At 39.0% G+C, this 22578-nt stretch overlaps 1 protein-coding gene and 1 long non-coding RNA gene across 3 annotated transcripts in view; one reads left to right on the top strand and one right to left on the bottom strand.

Moving 5' to 3' along the window:
- Window positions 1-408: 408 nt before the first annotated feature.
- LOC144457798 (uncharacterized) lies at window positions 409-8796 on the bottom strand. The gene is made up of 3 exons (XR_013487309.1): window positions 8691-8796; window positions 5184-5320; window positions 409-757 (listed from the first exon to the last, which is right to left on the bottom strand). It is a non-coding gene; the product is annotated as an uncharacterized LOC144457798 (long non-coding RNA).
- Window positions 7385-22578, top strand: part of PPP2R5A (protein phosphatase 2 regulatory subunit B'alpha) — an 80025-nt gene continuing 64831 nt past the window's right edge. Inside the window, exon 1 of one of the 2 annotated variants that reach the window (XM_078156325.1) lies at window positions 7385-8242. In XM_078156325.1, coding sequence (XP_078012451.1) covers window positions 8035-8242 — 208 coding nt within the window. In that variant the 5' untranslated portion in view covers window positions 7385-8034. The remainder of the gene's footprint in view (window positions 8243-22578) is intronic. The other variant, XM_021007780.2, reaches the window with a different exon arrangement.

Here is a 22578-nt window from a genome sequence, read left to right as displayed (position 1 = left end):
GTTTTGCCACCTAAAACAGGAAAGAAGTTCATTATGTCTAACAGCAATATCTTTTGCTTTAATTTAAAGTTCATTTTCTCTTGTTTAATATTTCACAGATAAGGAGAATAATTTCATCCTTCTTATCCAGGCCTTTTCACACACTGTGCTTGGATATAAAAATTAAATCACCCCTAAGCTTTTTCCTTTCTAAAGAACAGAAATCCAATTCCTTTAAACTTTTCTCATGTTTTCTAGTTATTCTCTTAATTCTTTTCAGTTTTTCTGCAGGAGGAAAAGAAGATAGAGATACGCATATGTAAAACAACCATGCATATTAATATAGGAATGAAAGTTATGGACATGAAAAAACATCAGAAATTTTAAAAAATCAGAAAGTACTGAAAATAAAACTCAGAGTACTAGAACTGTTTTTTGATAATTCTTTTTTTAATTAATTTATTTTGATTTATCAACAATCACTTCCATATTCTTTTGAGTTGAAAATTTTTCTCCCCCTTCCTCCCCCCCACCCTTGCTAAGAAGGCACACAATCTGATGTAGGCTTTACATTTACATTCCTATTAAACATATTTTCACATTAGTGAGGTTGTAAGTAAAAATTAAAACCAATAGGAGGAACCATCAGAAAGATGAAACAAAACTCAACAGAAGGTAAAAATAAGTGATAGTGATTCAACTTCCATAGTTCTTTCTTCGGATGTGGACAGCACTTTCCATCATGAGGCCTCTGGAGATGTCTTAGATCCTTGTAATGCTGAGAAGGATTCAGTTTAACAATATTAGTCATCACATAATATGGCTGTTATTGTGTACAAAGTCCTGTTGGTTCTGCTCACTTTACTCAGCATCAGACCATATAAGTCTTCCCAGGTTTTTCTGAAGTCAGCCTGTTCATCATTTCTTATAGCACAATAGTATTCCATTACATTCATATACCACAAATTGCTCAGCCATTCCCCAATTGATGAGCATTGATAATTCTTCTTGACATGAGACAAGAAAGCTAGTAAAGGTTGGGTGGACTGGTTACAACATTTTGAAGTTGATGTCTATCTACAAGCCTAGTTTAAAACATTAAAGCCAGGGGCAGCTAGGTGGCCTCAGACACATAATACTTCCTTAGCTGTGTGACCCTGGGCAAGTCACTTAACCCCATTGCCTAGCCAAAAAAACCAAAACAAAATAAATAAAACATTAAAGCCAGTGGATAGAGTACTGGTCCTGGAGTCAAGAGGACCTGAATTCAAATGCAGCCTCAGACACATGATACTTACTAGCTGTGTGACCCTAGGCAAGTGACTTAACCCCAATTACCTCATAAAAAAAAATTAAAGCCAAAAGGAAAGTTATATAAATGAAACACACACACACACACACACACACACACGATATATAAATGAAAAACCCATTTCACAAACACACACATTATATATACTAAACAACTCAAGGATATTCTTCTCTTTAAGGGTTATATTGACTTCCCCATGTATAAAATGGGGGTGCTTCAGTAACAAATAAGCATCTGCTACTGAGTGGACAGATGTTGTGCCTGCTCCTCTCCATAAGGTACTCCCTTTTCTCTGGATTCAAGCATTCAATAGCACTGGATTTATTCCTCTGGGAGCCTAGCCTACAATGAGAAGACTTAAGTCTCTTTTTTTCTCACACTTCTGCAAGTTAAGTCTCCACCCTAGCACACAAGGGACATTATTTAAAGTTTAAATTATGGCTTAAATCTAGGTCTCCCCAAAGTGGCCAATGCAAAGGTATTCAATGTACAGTATGAATCAGGTATGGGACAGGTATTTTATTCCTATGCACAAAAGAAATGCTAAGTTTAAACACTCATAATGACTTAAAACAGGATCCAGTAACAATTTGTAACTACTGTTAAAAATCTTCTGGGAGGTTGATACTTAAACCTTAAAAGAAGATAAAGAAACTTTCAGGACTGCTGATTAGATATTTTACATTTCACCTTTTCAAACCTTTTCCCATTACATATTTGTGGTAAAATGGGTCTGGTCTAGGCCAATCCTCTTCTTGTTAGTGGTTATCTTTTTGGACGAAGAAACTCTCCTTGCTACTAGTCAGCTTCTTTCAGTAGGTCTAGGATGTCAGACTTTTTGTACTTACAAAGTTATCTCTAAACCTAGACAGATCTACCTTGAGGTTGATGCTCAGTCACCTCCTCAGAAAAAGAAATACAAAGGGAAAAAGACAGCAGTGGGCCCATGCTCACTTAGTTGAGTCTATGCTCCAAGTAGGAATGAGGGTGGGGAAAAAAAAAGGAAAGAAACAAGGGTTTAAGTGCATACTACATGTCAGATACTGTGCTAAGCACTTTACAAATATTGTCTCATTTGATCGTCACAACAACCCTGGGAGTTGGGTGCTATTATTATCCCTATTTTACATTTTACATTTACATTGAAGCAGACAGAGGTTAAGTAACTTGTCCAGATTACACAGCTAGTGTCTAAGAAAAATCTGAAGATCTTCCTTACTACAGGCCTAGTGCTCTAATTGTGGACTAACATCCTACCTACCTCATGGGAGTTTAAAAACAGAATAAACCAAAAGCAGTCTCTTCTCTCAACTGATGCAGCCCCCTGTCTCCTTGTTGCTGTCATGGGATGGAAAGAAACCCATAATACTTCTTGGTGTTGCCATATCATACCAAAATGTCAAGCTTTTTTTCAGTACTGGGGCCCTACATAGTGGAAAGCACACTCCAAAGATCTTTATGGTCAAATCTAACCAGGAAGAGTATCTCTGAGCATGCTCCATGGGATGGCTCTTATTACACAAATACTTGCAATTCTTGCCTCCTAGGGTGGAGGTGCAAATCAGATAAGATAGTGTAAAATGCTTTGTGGCCACAAAGTATTATATAAATTGTTGTTGTTACATTTCCCTATTTTCAATCTGCCACATATACTGAAATATGCTAGAGGTATTTGTCAACACTGGCACTTCCCTCCACCCTACCTGAAATCCTTTTTATTATCAGAATCAGGATCAGATCTGGAGAAAATGTCATGTGCAATAGAATCACTGAAATAGTTCTGTTACAGAAGCAGATATCCTGAAAGTAGACTAAAAACATGTGGCTGGGTGAGTGGAGGAGGGGTGCTGGAGAGTATTTTTCCTTAATGTGCTTACACATGTAGGCACATACACACATCACATTTTCAGTTTTGTCCACACGGATTATAATTTCCTCTCCTGGGTAATCACTAATTTGTTCAATAGAATCCTGACTTTCTCTATCTGGAAGCTACTCTCTTCCTTTAAAATTCTGCTTTAAAATCATCTCCTCCAAAAAAGTTTTCCCTGACTAATTCCAACTCATTCTAGTTACTCCAATTTTTCCAGCTACCCCATCCCAACATTCATAAATGTAGCTTTATACATCTGCAACTAGTTATGTACTGTATTTGTTTGTTTTCTGTTGTATAACAACTCACATTAAGACAGTGCTTGAAGTTTTACAAAGCAATTTCCTCAGAACTACCCTGAAGTAAGTAGAACAAATATTATTTTCCCCATTTTAAAAATTAAGATATTGAAGTTCCAAGATTTTTAGTGACTTGCCTGTATTTACACAGCCAGTAAGTGAAAAAAGAAGGATTTAAACCTAGGTTTCTTCTAAGTTCAAAACCAGTTTTCTTTCTATTGAACCATATTGCCTCTCTTGAATGTGTTTTGCCTCTTGTATTCTATTCAAGTATGATAAAAATTCATGGGCTTAAGAGATCACATTTTTTAAGGAAAATGACGTCTAAGGAGGGACTAGAAAGGTTAAGTAACTTGGCTAACAGCTAGTGAGTGGCAGGACAGGGACTTCTGACTCCTTGTAGAGTGATCTTTCAACTTTGGTGGTATAGGGCTGAAAAGGAACCAGCCACTTACTACCTTTATGACCACAGGCAAATCATTTCATCCCTTTGGGCCTCAATTCTCTTATCTGTGAAGAGGCTGAACTAAATGGGCTCTAAGATCCCTCCTTTTTCTATATTAATGACAATGGTTCTTTCTTCATTACCAAAAGATACTATTACAGATCTTAGAACTGACATCAACTAATATCCAAAAAGTCCTAAATGAAAACAGATATTATAAAGGACACTAAAATTATTAAATACTATATGCAAGAAATTGTATCATGATGAAGAAAATATGAATACCCTCTAAGACTTCACAGTCTAAAAGGAAAAATAAGAACTTTAGATCACAGGATCATGCAGCTATAGATCATACAGCTTCCTTAATGTATGGGTCTCATTACCATTGTGCTACAAGTTTTAAGCCTATTTTTCCCACTGAAGCTGGGTGTATTTGTGGGAGAGTATGCTACAGGTTTATGGAGTAAATGTTTTGTAGGTATATTTTTACTTCATCATCTTACTAAATGCCTTTGCTAAGAGTTTATTGTAGCTACTGGCTTACCATTTATGGGAAGCATACCAGTAGGGGCTCAGAAGTTATATTTAGAGGAATAGCCACACATAGGGTTATCCCTAGAATCCAAAGTAACCACCTTCTAAGTCCCTAAACCTGGAGTGAAAGTGCTAAATTAGGGAATAGCAGGTAAGAGAACTGAGGCCTTCAAGTGACTTGTCCAAGATCTGACAAATAAGTAGCACAGCCAAATTTGAACACAGGCCATCTTATTCCGGATCCAGTGCCTCTTCTACTATATTACCCCAAGTCTTGATAAATACAGCATAAGTCAGATTTTAACTGCTGTATCAGTGTGACAGCTAATAAGTGCAATAGAAGGTCATGAAAAGGAGGACTGGGCTAATCAGGGAAGGCATCTTCGAGGGAGGGTTTGATCTAGGCAAGCATTTTGAAATACCTCTTAAGATCATAAAGTTACAGATTTAGAGTTGGAAGAGATCTTAGAGGTTATAGACCAACTCCCCTCATTTAACAGATAAAGAAGTTTAAGCCTAGGGAGACTGGCCCAAGGTCATACAGGAAAGAGGTATAACTGGGATTTGGTATGAAAAGGAGTAAATAAGCATTAAATACCTACTGTGTGTCAGCACTGTGCTAATCACTTTACAGATATCTCAACTGATCCTCACAACAACCCTGGGAGATAGGACTATTAGTATCATCTCCATTTTACATTTGAGGAAACTGAGACAGACAGAGGTTAAATAACTCACCAACAGTTGCCGAACTAGTAAGTGTCTGAAGCTGGATTTGATCCAGGTCTTTCTGACTCCAGGCCCGGCTCTTTATCCACTGTACACCTTGCTGCCTCTGATTTGAACCTAGGTCCTCTCGCCTTCTGGTCCAGCTCCTGTGATGTAGATTGTGGGAGTAAAAGCAGGTTCTAGGCCAAGAGTTATAAACTTTTTTTGTATCATATCCCCTTCATGGACCCCTTTTCAGAACAATATATAAAATACATAGGATCACACAGGAAACTAATTATATTGAAATGTAGGTATCAAAATATTTTTTTAAAAAACAAGTGCATTGACCCAAGGTTAAGAACTCCTATATTGTTGTTGGGCCCTGGCCACTTGTGGAGACCCCCATCTGGGATTTTCTTTGCAAAGATACTGAAGTGGTTTGACATTTCCTTTTCCAACTCATTTACAGATGAGGAAACTGAGGCAAACAGGGTTAAGCTGCTAGCCCTTTGAATTCAGGTCTTCCTGACTTCAGCCCAGTGCCCTATCCACTATACCACTAGCTGCCCCTATCTTAAGTAGAAGGAAAATCACAGAGGTGGGAAAATCAAGGCATATTTTGGAAGTGAATAGATTGGTCTTTTTAATGCATGGATCTCTCATATCAGGGATTCTTAAAATTTTGTGTCAGTTTGACAGTTTGGTGAGTTAAGCTGATGCATCCCTCCTTAGAATAGTTTTTTTTAATGCATAATTGAAGGAGATGCTCAAATTCGATGTATTTTTTTTCCCATCCAAGTTCACAGACTCCCTGAAATCTAGACGTGACTCCAGGGAAAGAACCTCTCCTAGGGGAATGGTAGCACAAGGACTAGAAAGGTTTTTAAAGGTCAGGTTTTGAAGCCCTGGCTAAAGAATTTGCACTTTATTGAAAAGATAGTTTGGAGAAAGTGTGTCGTGAGCAGGAAGCAAGGTCAGGCCAAGGGTATATGCAAGTTTCTGAATAAACAGACCAGGTTTTTTGTTTTTGTTTTTTAAAGTGAATACGTACTCTCTGGTTGGTTAGCGTTTGCAGGCCTTGAATTGTGGAAGGAGGGGAACCTCATGTTCAGTCCAAGAGAGCGGTCAGGAGGATGTCAGCCGTGGGGCTTTTTTGGAAAGATGTGCTGGTACTTCACAACCTACAGCACGTGCTCATAAAGAGCCGGAGACGGGGGAGGCGCCTGAATTCCCCCAAGACACTTAAAAACTTTGGGGAAGGGTTTTATATCCAACGCCTGCCCTTGGAATCCTTCCTTTCCCTCCCCTGGTGTTCCCTCCGGATCCCCGCAGGCTGTCAATCAGTGCCCGCTGCTGCCCCGACTGGACGGCAAAGCTGCCCCTCCAACTGACTAATCACCCGGCGTTCTTTCCTCCCCATGCCCGTCCCCATGGTCGCTGTCAGTCGCTTCAATCGCTCATTGGCCAGCGGGCCTAGGAGGTGGGCGGGAAGGGGGTGAGGAGAGTGTCCGGCGACGCCAATCCCCCTATCCCTTTCTAGTCTCCCTGTTCATTATTGGCTATCGGAAAATTAACAGGCGCCTAAGCAATCGCACACGAACACACGTGTGTATGTATGTGTGTATGTGCGTTTATGTGTTGGGGGGTGACGGTACCTCCCCTCTCCCACTCAGAAGTATTGGTTCCACTGCTATGACGCTAGCAGCGCGCTTCCCTCCCTTCATCGGCGATTAGTAGAGAGAGATGTCCGTCACAGAGCATCCCCACCCTCTTTCCCCTCCCACCCTGCCCTCCCTACTCATTCTTCAGTCTCTCCCGAGCTTTTCCAAGGGCTACCCTAAGCTGTTTGATCGACTGTTAGGCGTGTCCCGCCTCTCTCCGATGGCTTCGGTTTGCATTGGCGGGTAGTGCCTGTCACTTCTGTTTAGTTCACTACCCCTTCATAGGTTCTATCCCCTATTAGCCTCCTCCCTCCTATCCCCCCACCCCGGAGCCTGAGCCTTAATTAGCTTCACGGTTTTCGTCAGAAACACAAGCTCCTCTTCCTCCTTGTCTTGCTCTTCCCCTCCCCCGCCGCAGGCCCCTCCCTCTCGCTCGGCGAACTCCGGGCTAGGAGCGCGGGCGCACACACCCTCCCCAGTATCCACCACCCTCTCAAGTTGTAGCGGTCGCTGCGCTGCGGGGGTTGGCCGTGGGCTGCAGACTGGCAGGCGGGCGGGGTGGGGGAGGGGGGTTTGAACTTGGCGGCGCGGAGCAGAGCGGCGGTGAGCTGGGTCTGGTGTGGAGGGTGAGGGACTGCGGGTCCACCTCCTGCTCCGGGAATGAGGGGCGGCCACTGACCAAGAGCAAGGAGACACCGAGGGAGCGGGGGGGACACCACGGTAGCGCCGGGTGGTGGCAGCGGCAGCAGCAGCAGCTCGGGCCGTGAGGAGCCCCGGGATGGCCGCGGCGGGGGAGCCTCCCGGCAGGAGCACCAACAGCGGCAGAGGCAACTGAGGCACTCTCCTGGACGGCTCTCCACGTCCTCTCCTCCGCGCACTCCGAGGAACTTCCCTCCAGCTCCTCCCGCCCTAGACGCCCGCAGCCCCCAACTTCTACCAGCCCGGGAGGAGCGCGTGCGGCGCTGGGAGCCCGGCCCGAGATGGGGCTCTGAAGATTTGGGGGCAGGCGGAGGGCGGCCGGGCGGCCCGGGGCAGGAGGAGCGAGAAGAGGAGGAGGAGAAGACCCGGGGTGCTTCGGCAGCGCGGGAGCTGGTTCCCCTTCTCCCGGGAGCTGAAGGCGGGGAGGGTGCGGGCAGTTGGGGGTGACGGGGCCCGCAGGGGGGGCTTCCGCTCCTCCTTCTTCTCCTCCTGCCGTGACCGCCGCCGCCGCCGCCTCCATGCAGCGCCAGCCTGAGCTGCCAAGCTCGGCGGCCGCGATGTCGTCGTCGTCCCCGGCCAGCGCCGCCATCTCAGCCTCCGAGAAAGTGGACGGCTTCACCCGGAAATCGGTGCGCAAGGCGCTGAGGCAGAAGCGCGCGCAGGGCTCGTCGCAGTTCCGCTGTCAGAGCAACCTGCCCGAGCTGCAGCCCTTGCCCCAGCTTAAAGGTAACCGCAGTCCCCACCGTCGGCACCTCCACCGCTGGGTCCTGGCCCCGGCCCGGGCTCGGGCTCGGGCTCTCCCCTCCTTCTCCTCCTGGCCACGGTCACTCCCGGTCCCGCCACCTCCGGCTTGCTCTTAGCCCTCGGGGTTCAAGAGGTGTCGGTTTCACCTCCTTGTAGGTTGCTGAGATGGTGGTGTTTTTGTCCCCGAACACCGCAGCCCCCCATCCAATCCCCGAACCAATCCCTCCTGGAGGGAAAGTTGCCCTGGCCTTCGGTTTCTCATTAGCTGGAGTTTGCAACCGCCTTGGTCTTGGTTTCCCTCTGCCACTTGGGCTCCCTCGATTGCCTGCGGTTTGGATTTGAACTCAGGTTAAACTTAGGCACACTTCTCCAAAGCTTGTCGGGCTCCTTTTTCTTGCTTGAACCCCCCCCCCCGCCCCGGTTTTATTACCATCTTGCGACTTTCGCTTTCCTCGGGTCTCCTCACTTTTCTCTGCTACTCTAAGCCTGGCAACACAGACACACACACACACACTCGTCGACACACACCCCACCCCTCAAACACACACACACACACACACACACACACACACACACACACACACACACACGCAAACTCCCCCTCCCACTGATCACTCCTAGAGGCCATATTGATGAAGACTGCTAATGTAAACAGCTGTCCTTATTATTTGGGTTTTAGGAAATTAAGTTAGGTATTTCTTTTTAAGTGAAACTTTTCACTGGCTAATGCAGAACAAATGCATTTCCTAACCTGGGGACCAGGAAGACTTTACAATCCCTGTGGGCTCCGAATGCATCAAGGATAAACTGAAAGGCATAAAATGAAGAGAATTCTCTTCAAAATGCTATGGAATTTTCTCCAGCGAGTGAGTGCGTCGTCCCAGTTCTATGGCTTTATACAGCAATTCAGAATGAGATTCTGTCCAAAGCAGTGCAGAGGAAATTAGCAATCCCTGTCAGTTTATAAGATTTTCAGCGAGTTGTTTCCCTGGTGTTATTGGGAAATACTGTAATTTTCCTCTTTCTCTAACAGAAATACTTTGCATTTGCACAGTTTTGACGGTTTGTTGGGTAAGGATGCTGTCTGAGATTGGAGTATGATTCCATTTGACAGTTTTAGAAAACTAGTCAATAAAAGCTACAAAGACTGGCTAGTCAACGTGGAAGAATTTCAGTAAAAATTTAGATTTTTTTCAAGGCCTGAAAAGCAAAAAGTTCACACTCAGATATTTAACTACGAAATGCACAAAGTGCATTTTAAAATCTTTTCTCCCTGCTTTGCCTACTCCTAAAACCAGTCTGGGTCCCAGCTGTGTGAATCCAGTTAAGGCTGAAAGAAGAAGCACCAGAGAAAACCTTTCTAGTATATATGAAACCTCTAGAACTGTTTCTGCTTCTTAGCCTCTAAATAGGAGACATTCTTCCAGGAAAAAATAAGGCAGGTACTGAACCAGAATCAAACTGAATAGAGGTGGAATTTGTGAAATGTGGCATACCTTATCAACTTTAAGCTTATTCCTTAGTAAGTTATAAAAATTAATTGGAGTCCAGATATCGTGGTCACTTGAGTTCAACTCAAGTGTAGGCATTGCCAAGAAATATTTGAGAGTGATGTCATTCACATCTAAGAAACTTGAGTTGCTTGGTCCTTTGTTTAGCCTAAATAATAAAAATTTGGGTTTTTAAAAAGCCATTTAATTCTAAATTATCAATTTGATTTTGTAGTTAGCAGAAAGCATGAAATAGTTTTCATTTCCCTGTGTTAAAGGCAAGTTTAAAGTACAGTGTAAATTAGCTTCAAACTTTTTAATACTATGTCTACTTTTAACTGCTAAACAAAAAAAAAAAGAAAAGTTGAGAATAAAAGCTTTTGATTATCCTGTAAAGACATTCTACCTTTACTACTTTCCCCTCCCCCAAACCCTTAGTGCTGTTCATACTGTCCTAAAAGGTAATTGGAGAGATGTTTGCTTCATTTCATATGATTGGTGCAAGCTTACTGCTCAAGGTCAAATGTAAGTGTGTTCTTTATAATGGCATATAGTTTGAACAAGTGGAAAGTTATTCATTTTATTTAGCATTTGGTTTTTGTGGAGAGAAGGAAAATTAGAATGTTTTAACAATAAATGTAGCAGTGAATATAGGTTTGATTCTTGGGCTTTTTAGTGAAGATCACCTTTTGGAAAACAAACATTTATTAGGAGAGTGCTATTTATTTAATAAAATGAGCTTATGCAAATTTAACCTTTCTTTGCTCTATTTACACCAATAGGAAAAACTAGGTTGATTTTAATAGAATTTCTAAAATGTTGGGAAAGCATATTTTAACCCATTGCTTTAATTACCATTGTTTGTGCTTAATTAATATAAGAAACTAGTATATGGCATTATAGGTATAGGTGCCAAACACAATATGTTTCCCCCTTGGCAAGTGCTACTGATTTTCTTATATATTTAGCTATAGCCCTAATAAAGAGAAGACTTGTAGTATATGTGGAAAATTGCATATTCCTCCATGCCCTCAAATTTTATCCTACTATAAAGTGAAATAAGTGTATATATATATATATGCATTCAGAAACAACCTGCTCATGTTACAACTTTGTTCACGTAGGCCCAGTGTTGGCAGAGTGCCAGCTAGCTTTCTCCAGTGTACCATGTGCAGGGATTAACTTAACCAAATAATCCAATCTTTAGTCGATCTATATAAGAAGCTCATTTTTGTAAAATGATTTCTAAAATGGATTTTGGTGTTTTATAGGGAAAATGTAAGTCCTTAGCAAATCTGTTATCCAGAAGAGTAAGCAACTGTTTAAAAAATATGAGGCCTAAAAAAATACCATTACTTTGAATTTATATAGCACTTAACTTTTTTCAAAACATCTGTTGTTTCACTTGAGCCTCCCAACCACCCTAAATGATAAAATAGGACAAACTTATTAAACTTTACATGGCAATAATATACAATTTTTTTGTTTATTTGAATTTGCTTCTGGACAAGGTGTAATTATAGTTTTCCAGGGAAAAAAACTCCCCTCTTCTCCCCAACACAAGAGTAAGGAGCCACTTAAAGTTTCCCATCTTTATTGCAGACATTGTTATCAGCTATGTTGGGGCTCGAGTAGGTGTGAAAACATATCAAACAAATGTCTATGTTAATATAGATGTAACTTGCTTTAAGGCTGGGGTTCTTAACCTTTTGTGTGTCATGGAACACTTTGAATAGTCTCTTGGAGCCTGTGGACCTCCAACTCAGGATAATGTTCTTAAATGTTTGAATGAAATGCTCAGTTTTAGTTAGATATTAGTAAAAATAAAGATATACTTTTTTTCCCCAATCTCCTGAAATTACCCAGGGACTGGTGGTTAAGAACCCCGGCTTTAAGTACACTTGTTATTATAAAACTTGGATTTTTTTCAAAAGATAAGTTAGGAAGTAATTTGCTTTTCAATGAAGATTCACGATGTAATTTATTTAAATAATAAATTATTTAAATTTGTCATAGCTTACTTGTCAAATAAGGACTCAGATTTATGTAATTACTTTAGTCTGGTTAATTTACATAGCTTACCTAGTACTTCTAAAATATGACTTGGATGTAAATTGAATTTTTGCAAATCAACATTTGCCAGTACAAATGCCACATTCTTTAGATGCATCTGTATAGAAATGAGTAAGGTAAAAAGTAAGCTCATAAAAAGGATACCACACTTACAGGCCAACAAAAAAGCAGATGGAACTTACAAAAAGCATGGTGACTTAGCACTTAAAGTATAGTAGACACTCAGGAAATTGATAAAATAAGAAATTGGAGACTGGAGGGTCATATGCCCTGTTGGGAGCTGAGAGTAAAGCACCCACCCAACTATCAATCAGAGAGTATATGCTGCCCCTAATCTTGCAGAGGTGATCAGTGCATTTACTATAATAATGACTGTAGATGCTCTGCTTCCTTTTAGAGAAATATTTCCAGAAAATGCAGTCTTTCAAAACTGAAATCTTTATCACCTGAAATCTGAAAGATTTTCTGAGAATTGTGTTGGCAAATATACAACCTACCCTTCCTCCAACTCTTTTTCTGAAGTTTTATATAGCCTACAAACCTGTTTTATTTCTAAATTGCTGTGATGTTAAAGAATAGGAATGTTTACAATTAGTAATTGGATACATATGCATACACACACATACATACATGTTTGTCCTTTAATTTGAGCACATTAGAATCTTGTTCTTGAAGATCTATCATGTCCCTAGAACACAGTGGTTTTTATTTATTAGAATATGGATCTACGAGTAGTTCCTAAATATAGTATCCATTGCTAGTCTTCACATACAGACTTCTATTTAAGTCTTTCAGTCTTGTTACATGCCTATTTAGGATCAAATTTCTTTTTCCAGTTCATTGCCCTTTCCATTCCTTGATGAGAATTATTTTGTAAATGTCTAATTGAATAGAACAAATCACATTTGAAAATAAAAATTTATTTAGAGAAACAGCAGGTTAGGGAGAGATTTCATTCCTGTTTCTCTAAGTTTTTTTTTTTACCCCCTAAATGTTTAAATGTCATCTCAGACAAATTGTCTTTGGACTTCAGTTTCTTCTCTGAAATGTATCAATGTCACCAATCCCCATCCTACCATAGGAGCTAATGTAATGAAGTACTATCATTTTGAGATTGAAATTATTGCTTGCTGACAAGATTGGCTTTGATTAATTAAGAATAATCAAAAACTTTGTGGAATTATCCTTAATTTTTTTTTATTAGCTTTGAAATGATTTTCAAGTGTGTGAGAGAGATCAGTTTCAAAGTCCGTAACTGAGATGTTTTCCTATTGATCTTGGCCTCTTTTTACACCTATGCCATTTTTTGTTCTTGGTGATTATAGCATATTTGCTGTTTCTATTACTTTTACTATTATCTCCCAAACCTCTCTTATTCCATGTGGCTCATTAGCTACCTACATGCTAGTTTTTGAAATAGGAAGAGAGCTTTTGCTAGCTTTCAACTTTGATGTGGTAGAAGTGATCTCAACCCTTGTTGTTTTTTGCCTCTACTTCTCAGGGTGTAAGAAAAAAAATCCAACTTTTTTTTTCATTTGGCATCCATGTTAAGTTATTTTTAGCTCATGAGATTTGGTGGAGTCAGGGCTAGGACAGGCCAGATGGTAGAATCTCAACTGACTTCAGCTTTTTTTTTTTAAACTAGGTAAGGTGCAGTGATTATGGAACTAACTCATTCGCTTTAGAATATGGAACTGGTTTTTTGTCACATTCAAAACAATTTTAATATTACAAATTTATCTGTGATCATTACCCAATAAGAGTCTTTGGCACACTAAGTGTTAAACAGATAAAATTCCTGTTGTGGAACTTAGCTGTTGTGTTATACAAACACATATAACTCTTCCAGTCATCCCTCCCCACAAGATCTCTTCACATCTCATTTAATCCACACTAGCAGAATAAGGAAGGTAGGGCAAGCAGAAACCAAGACCCAAGACCTTTTCCACTGACTATACCATATTAAAGAAATTAAAACGAAAACAAAAGCTTGCCATCAGTGTTCATTTCTACAAGAGTTTTGAAATGTGCTTCTTATATATTTTTATCACATTTAGTTTTTGAGCTTTCTATTGGTCTAGTTTGGAAGATGTGAGACCTAGAATCCTTTCATTCCAGTTAAACTTTTTGCATTTGTTGCTCTGTAAATATATTCTTGTTTTTTCAAATAAATTGGCATATACTTTTGCTTCCTTACTTTGACTGAAAGATCCTTAGTTTCACCTTTTTAGACATTTCTTCCACCGGCATAGTAAGTCTGTCAACCTGGTACAAAAGTCATGGTCTGACCCATCTCAACTTCTTGGAAGTAGGAACCAGATCTTCTATTCTTGCATCACATAGTTCTTATTATAATGTTCTGCAACACATTTTGACTTATTAGATATAGCAGGGAACTCATATCTACTGTTACCATCAGTTGATTTCACATAGACAAGTTGAATATTTTGTTTATAAAATTACCTGTCTTGGCAGTTTTATCAAGTTTTACCCCCTCCCCCAAAGTTTTTTCAGACTCTTCATTGTCTTTGGTGCTGCTATACCCTTGAAAGGTCTTTAGTCAAGATCTAAATAAAGAATACTTTGGGGGGGAAAAAAACAATGAACACCAATAAGTTTTAGTGTTTAAAACCAAACCTCTGCTGAAGTCATCTCCCAGCATCTCATTGTGATGTGAAGGGTGTAATTGTGGGGTTTTGTAGTTGAGTTAAGCTCCAGTATTTCCTACCGAGGTGGCAAGACTTTTAGTATTGGCTAGCAATAGAGTTTGTATTCTTTGTCTTTTAAAGATCACACTAGAAACTCTGTGTTGGTGGAAGGAGTATGTATCTCCACTGAAATCACCATACTTGAGGTAAAGTTGAGCACTTACATTCTTGATGATGTTAAGAAGATGAAGTCCAGGTTTATGTTACCTGAGTACAGGTTTAAAAGTAAGAGATTGTTGATTCCCTGGTTCTCTGTCTGAGAAAAGTGCCATGTGATATTGATAAAAGATTTATTTCATTGTAACTAAAAAAGAATTGAGCACTTTTGTTAGGCAATAATTTATTTGTATTGTGGTAAGTTTGACACTGAATGTGTACTGTATATTTGTGATTAGACAGACTAGAGCAGTATGCACTGATTTGTCATATTTAAAGTGAATTCTTTATTTGTCAGAATGTTCTTGGGAGAACAGAGTTAAAATATATAATCACTTGTAGTAAGTTCACCATTATGTAACAAGAGAATGGAGTGCTTTTTCTCTTAAGTTTTTTATATGACAAGCAAGGCTTATGCAAAATGAGCTTTACTTGTCTGTGCAGGATATGGACTAATAAGTAGTTTCAAGCCTACTCATTATACATATCTTTTGAACTTTCTTTTCTGAAGGAAATGGTGTAATATTTCACATGTATTTTGAAGAGGAGGGAAATAACAAAGAATTTTAGAGACTTTCTAATTTCAAACAAGTTTTCCAGAGATAAACTTGCCTAATGATGCACAACCTTCGTGCATTTTTTTTTTATTGCTGAGAAATGACATTCACAGAATCAAAATCATGCTTCTGTTAACTGATTTGAATACTTAAGGTAAATAAAGAATTTCTTGGGAACAAACTCCTCCTGGTGGAATGATGCTATTAGTGGCATCCGTAGTAGCATTACTAGCATGCTTTGTTATTTCATATATAACTTGAAAATTGATTTGGTGATTTTATTTGTCAATAAAAATGTTTTTTCTTATTTAATAAAAATAGTTTTCAAGATGTATGGAAAAGAAAGTTTTACATTTGTGAACTCAGGCATTCTAAGAATTTCACCTTAGGTAATAAACAGATTGATCCAGAGATCTAGCTAAAAAGGGTTAAGATATCAAGTTTTTATAGTATTTTTTTTTGTTAGTAGATATCTATGGTGGTAGATATAGGATTAGAAATATGTAGCATAGGAATATCAAATCTCTGCTTAAGTCATATGCTATAATGTTTCTAATATGCTTTAAAGATTGAATTGTAAGGGTAGTTCTAAAACTGTTCTTTCCTAATCAAAGGAAAGATCAGATTATTATTCAAAGTCCACTTTGTTCTTGTCTTTAAAACATATGACAAATGGGTCAGATAGATTTTCTTATCCTTAAATTAGCAAAACAGGGTATTTCTTTCATCATGTCTATTAAGTAGCTAACTGAAGTAACTCTTCTAAAATATGGTATTTATTGTTTATTACAAAGAACATCTGTTCAAGCTAAAAGAAAAGTGTAACTTAGAATAGGATCTGCTATTTTTTAATTGTAATTTCAGGCTTCTCTCCTTGACCAAAGTGGGGAAATTGGTTCAAGGCTTTGAAACTTGATGTAAATTTCTTTCCCTTTTGAAACCATAATATGGGTAATATCTTGTTCCATAAGTTACGCTTTTTTGAAATATAATTAAAGGTACAATATAAGCAAACTTATAAATGAGATCACAGTATAGGATTGTAGCTTTAGAGCTAGAAGGAACCTTAGAGGTCATCTAGTCCAGCCCCCCTCATTTTAAAGGTAAGGAAAGGAAGCCTAGAAAGATTAAACAGTTTGCCTAAGGTCAAATATATAGTAAGTAGCAGAGCAGGGATTTCAACACAACTCCAAGTTCAGCACTCTTTTTGCTGTCCTGTTCCTTCCCCCACACCATGCTTTTTAAAAGCATGTATATTTCTCAAATTCTTTACATTTGTAACAAATGTAGTCCGTATTTTTTTTTTAATTTTCTGGTTGATATTCATCTATTTGCTAAAATTATAATTTTGGAAATTTGAAACTATTTTTAGCTAAATAGGAGGTAGATGGTATTTTTTTAGAGAGTGAAATCTACCTGTGTGGAAGTTTTATTCTTGTGAATATCATTTATTAACTTAATTATATCTGAAATATCAGACTAATCTGCTATTAATCTCATCCTTTAGAGTTGCTGTTGGAATTATATTAGCTTTTGTTGGGATAGAAGATGGGGGAGGGGAGAAAGGGGTGAAGAAAGCAGTGACTATAGGCTAAGATTGGTTCTCTAGATTGATGGTAGGAGATTGATTCCTGGACTCAGTGTCAGTATACATGAGTGAATGATCTGCTACCAACTTGTGTCAAGAATGTATTGAGTGCTTCCAATGTTTAGGACACCATTCTTACTTGGCACTGGAGATAAAAAGGCAAAATGAAAAGTTACTCTTCTTAAGGAGTTTACATTCCAATAGGGGTTTGGGAGCATAGAACATGTAAGGAGATATGTAACTATGGGATAATATGAAAAGTTAGCACTAACAGGTTGTGTGTGTGTTGTGTGAGTGACAGGAATTAAGAATGGTTTCAATAAGAGGTGGCCATGAATTGACCCTTGAAGGAAGCTAGAGATTCTAAGAGGTATAGAGGTAAGGAATGAGTGCATCTAGGCGTGAGAGGTAGCAGTGTCCCATATGTGGGATCTGTGGAATACAGGAAATAACATGTGAAGTTCTGAGAAAAGCAAGTAGACCTATTAGGCTGGAACATAATGTGTAAAATAAGTCTAGAAGGGTCAGTTGGAGCCAAATTGTGAACGGCTTCAAATTATAAAGGCCAAGTTCAGGAATTTGTACCATCAGTAAATATAAGTGCCTACTATGTACCAGGCACTGTGCTAAGTGCTAAGATATAAAGACAGGCAAATGATGTTGCCTGCCCTCAAGGAGCTCATAGTCTAATCAGAGAGACAACAAACAATGGTGTACAAACAGGATATATTGGAAATAGTCAACAGAGGGAAGGTACTGTTTGAAACACCACTACAAATTATTGAACTGAGGAGGATGTTGTGAAACTTGTGCTTTAGGAAGATTATTTTGGTAGCCATGTGGAAGATCTGTTGGAGAATGGAATAGGAATTGGGAGATCCAGGAGGAAACTCATTTTGGTCATCCAGGGGAGAGGTGATGAGCACCTGAACTAAAGCAGTAATCATGTCATTGGAAAGAGAGAAGATGGATGCAAGAGATGTAGAAATAGTAAACAAGAATTAGACAAACTGATTGGATTTGGTGGGGAAGGAGAAGGATGATGAAGGGGCTAAGATAGCCCAAGTTTGTGAGTAGGCAATTGAGAGCATGACAGATAAATACTTAGGAGTGGGGAAAGACCAGTTCCGTTTTGGACATGAATTTGAGATGCCTATAGGCCATGCAGTGGAGATATTCAGTAGGCAGTCAAGAGAGAAACTAGAGCTGGTTATCTGTCTAGATCTAGATCTAGATATAGCTACAGGTCTATATTTGTATGGATCTAGATATCTAGATCTGGGCATCATCTGTGCAGCAGTGATAATTGGACCTGTTGAAATCACTAAGTGTAGGTGGAGAAATAGAAGATGGCCAGGGACAGAGCCTTGTGTCACAAAGCAAATTATCTTTGAAAAGCTTAGGTCTGACCATGTCACTCCTCTCCTCCACCTTCCCCCAACCCGATAAACATCAGTGCCTCCCTATCCCCTTCAGGATTAATTATGAAATCTTCTATTTGGTCTTCAAATTTATCCTTTTCTCCCCATTCCCTCACCTTTCCAGGCTTCTTATGTTTTACACCCTGCCTTTTCAATCTAGTGACCTGGGAGCCTCCTTGAACAAGAAACTCCAGGCATTTTCACAAGCTATTCTCAGTTTCTGGAATGCTTTGCCCCCTTATCTCCATCACCTGGCTTCCCTGGCTTCCTTCAAGTCCCAACTAAAATCCCACCTTCTATAGGAAGACTTTTCCAATCTCTCTTAATTCTAGTGCCTTCCCTTTGTTAATTATTTCCTATTTACTTTGTATATAGTTTGTTTTACAAGTTATTTGCATATTACCCTACCCCCATTAGATTGTGAGCTCCCTGAGGGACAGGTATTATATTTTTACCTTTCTTTATTTCCCTAGTACTTACTACAGTGTCTGGTACATATTATTGTTTTTCAGTTGCTTCAGTCAATGATTCTTTATGACCCCATTTGGGGCTTTCTTGGGAGTGGTTTGCCATTTACTTCTCCAGCTCATTTTACAGATGAGGAAACTGAGGCAAACAGGGTTAAGTGACTTGCCCAGGGTCAGACAACTACTAAATGTCTGAGGCTGGATTTGAACTTGGGTCTTCCTAACTGGTTCTCTGTCCACTGTGCTGCCTAGTTGTCCTTATCTGTTGCATAGTAGTGCTTAATAAATGTTTATTGACTGACTCTGAGGATTCAGACAGGCAAAGACCTGAGTAAAAGCTATTGGAATTTAACAGTAAAGAGATCATTGATAAACTTTTCAGAAAACAATTTAGTTGAGTGATGAGAGTGGGAGTCATATTACAAAGAGTTGAGATATAAATGGGAGAAAAGAAAAGAAGTTTAGACAAGTATAGATGACTTTTTCTTTTTTTTAACTTAAAAAATTATTTTAGACATTCTTATTTTAAAATTTCAAGTTCCAAATTTTCTACTTCCCTCCGGTTTCTCCCCCACCCATTGAGAAGGCAAGCATTGTGATATCAATTATATGTGTGAAATCATGCAAAACATTTCCATATTACCCATATTGCAAAAAATAAATAAAAAAGCAAGAAAAATAAAGTGAAGGAATTATATTTTAATCTGTATTCTGAGTTTATCAGTCCTCTTTCTGGAAGTGAATAGCATTTTTCATCATGAGTCCTTCAGAATTGTCCTAGATCATTGCCTTGACTAATTAGAGTAGCTAAGTCTTTCACAGTTGTTATGATATTACTGTTAAAGTGTACAGTGTTCTCACTTCACTTTACATCAGTCCATCTAAATGTTCCCAGGTTTTTAGATGACTTTTCTACCCATTTAACTGGGAAAGGGTACAGTGGTAGAGGAGGGTAGCTTGGTAGGATGGTAGGGTCAAATGAAGGATTTTGTTTGTTTTGATTTGTATTTTTAAGGATGGGAGAGACTTGGACATAATTGTAGGAAGCAGGGAATTCACCAGTAGGTGAGAAGAGACGGAAGATGAGAGAGGGAGGATGACTGAAGAGACAGGCTCCCAGAGAAGAGATGGAATAGAATCAAGGTCTGCCATCTTTGTTACAGACTGGAACAAAGTAAGAGAGAGCTAGGTGAGTGGGGGAAATTGTTGAGGGATTTTATTAAGAGTATAGAAGAGTATAGAACAAGGAAGAAGAAGGATCTTGGGATGAATGTCTTGAATTTTTTTTTCTTGGTAAAGTAGAAGGTGAGATAGTGAAAGGAGAGATTGGGAGTGTGCTGTAGGAGACTTGAGTTTGAGAAGAGAAAATCTGGAACAGCAGCTGTGGAAAGTTTGTAGAAAGTGAGTTACAGAGTAATAAAAGGATAAAAGTGAGAGGGCTAATTGAGATTGCATAATATATAGTGGACCCAGTCAACTTACTCTATAGTGGACCCAGCACAGAATTATAGGGATGCTAGTGTTTGTAGCTCTGTAACCAAAGGCTACAATGTTATAATATATCCAAGATGGCAACAATGTAATAATAACTGAGGGAAAGTTTTTCCTGGCAGAGCAGTAGTAATTTCACTTGAAACCTTAGGCCTTCTCCTATTTGAGTGAGTAGATCTACTTTTTCATGGTTACTTTGTAATATAATTGTGCTGATACTTTTTTTTTAATTGCAATTGAGAAAGCTTATTCTTACAGATACTATTTCTAAACGTAAAATATCGAATATATGGAAGCAGGCTTATTTCTCATTAGAAAAAACTGAATTAATTCTTTCAGAGGCAGTATGGAGTAGTAGATAGTGTTAAATTGGGAGTCGTGACGAGACAGGTTCAAATCCTGCCTTGCCTTAGACTGTGTGATTGTTATGTTTCTGTTTATTCATTTGTAAAATGGAACTGGGCTCCATGGCCTCTAAGTTCTTTTTCAGCTCAGGATTCATGATCCTATTACTTTAATCTCAAATTCCATAAATCAAAAGAAATTATTTCCTAGAAGATATTAATAGCCATTATGCAGTTGGAGTAATATCTTTTAACTATAGTAGCAGATCTTTATGTCAAGAAGAATTATTTTTTTAAATGTGGACATAAATTGAGGGGTTTATTTAATTAACCTATGTTTTCATGTATTTTGCAATCCATATCAATCTGCTGTTTTTAAAAAGGCCTTACTTTCTTAACATTGAAGTTTGACCCATGGCTTGATTCTTTAAAGGCCATTTTTCAGCCAAAGGGACAGAGGTTGGAAGTAATCAACCTTGTGATTGATTGTGAACTCAACTTAAAGTTTTCTTTCTATACCTATTGATCTGTCACTAAGAATCTAGAGCATATTTCTAGGGCTCCATTTTTCTCTTTCTATGACCAAGACAGTCTCTTTGTAGAATCTGGGATAGCTTGTTGACTTTTTGCATTTCTCTTTCTTTTTATTTCCCCGAATTTCAGCTTTCTCTCATATAGAATAAAAAAAACAACCTGTTAAATTCCTGTTTAGTAGTCATTCCACTCATGAATAAGTTGTCCTTTGGTGTACTATTTCTAGTAAGCTGATTTAAATATCTTAAGTGAACTGTCATGATTTCTTAAAATGTTGGTATATTAGGTTTCAAAATGTTGTATTTAAGGATTCCCATTCCACCCCTCAGGGCAGCTAGGTGGCTTAGTGGATAGAGTGTTGGGCCTGAAGTCTGGAAGACTCATCTTCCTGAGTTCAAATCTGGCCTCAGACACTTAATTAGCTGTGTGACCCTGGGCAAGTCACTTCACCCTATTTGCCTCAAGTTTCCTCATCTGTAAATGAGCTGGAGAAAGAAATGGCAAACTGCTCCAGTATCTTTGCCAATAAAACCCCAAAAAGGGATTGCAAAGAGTCAGATATGACTGAAATGACTGAACAACAGCATCCCTTCAAACCCAGGAGAAAATAAAGAGTCTTTTCACTGGTACTTATAGTTCTCTTTATATTCATTCTGGTCATTGCAGCAAATTTCTTATGCTCAAACAGAATCAGTGTTTTTGGGAGAGGATACTGGTATCACAGATATATTAGAGTAGTTTGGCTAAGGGAAGGGGGCAGTATGGGAGGTAGCAGCAGAGCTGTCTGCTTAAGAGCAGGGATTTTTGGTGCAGAATAGGAGGAGGAGATGGTAGGCAAAAACAGAGCAGCACTTAGAGTAGTTTTGGGTCAAGGACAAAAATTAGAGATTAGTGGTAGAGGAAGGGAATAATAACCAGAAATCTGGACTTTTTACCTGATGAATTCTTTAATGAAATGTCAGCTCTTGAAGGGTATACTTAAGACTTTTTACGTCCCAGTAGAGTATTTAACACAGTATGTGTATACTGAAGAAGTCAGTGCAAAAAAATGATAGGGTAGAGGAAGGTGGGTGGAAGTTTAATTTGTCACTTGGATCCAAAGAACCTTGATTTCATTAAGACAACCTTTGTTAGACCTCATTCTGTGAAACTTTATGGTTATATGAAGCAATCCAAGGGGTTCCTTGAGAAAAAGTTATGATGATTGATGAGTGTGTACAGGAAACTAATTTGCTTTGTGGTCTGTGGTTGTGCACAGTATGTATGTTCAATCAATGTTGTTAACTGCCAGAGATTGGTAGAAATGCATTATGTGACAAAAAGTTTACTTCGTGTTGGTCTAGAATCAGTCTTTGAGCAAATCTGATAACAGAGGATTCGTAATCAGTATTTTTGTTCTGAGTGGGCAGGGCAATATAAAACAACCAATGTCCATTTATTTGTATTTGTATTTTCCCTTATAAATATTTTTTCCACCAATACTTATGAA

The sequence above is a fragment of the Phascolarctos cinereus genome, unplaced genomic scaffold (assembly GCF_003287225.1).
Source record: "Phascolarctos cinereus isolate Bilbo 61053 unplaced genomic scaffold, phaCin_HiC Scaffold_5;HRSCAF=322, whole genome shotgun sequence".
Classification (NCBI taxonomy): Eukaryota; Metazoa; Chordata; class Mammalia; order Diprotodontia; family Phascolarctidae; genus Phascolarctos; species Phascolarctos cinereus.
Note: the sequence above shows the minus strand (reverse complement) of the source record. Positions and strands in the feature narration are given on the sequence as shown.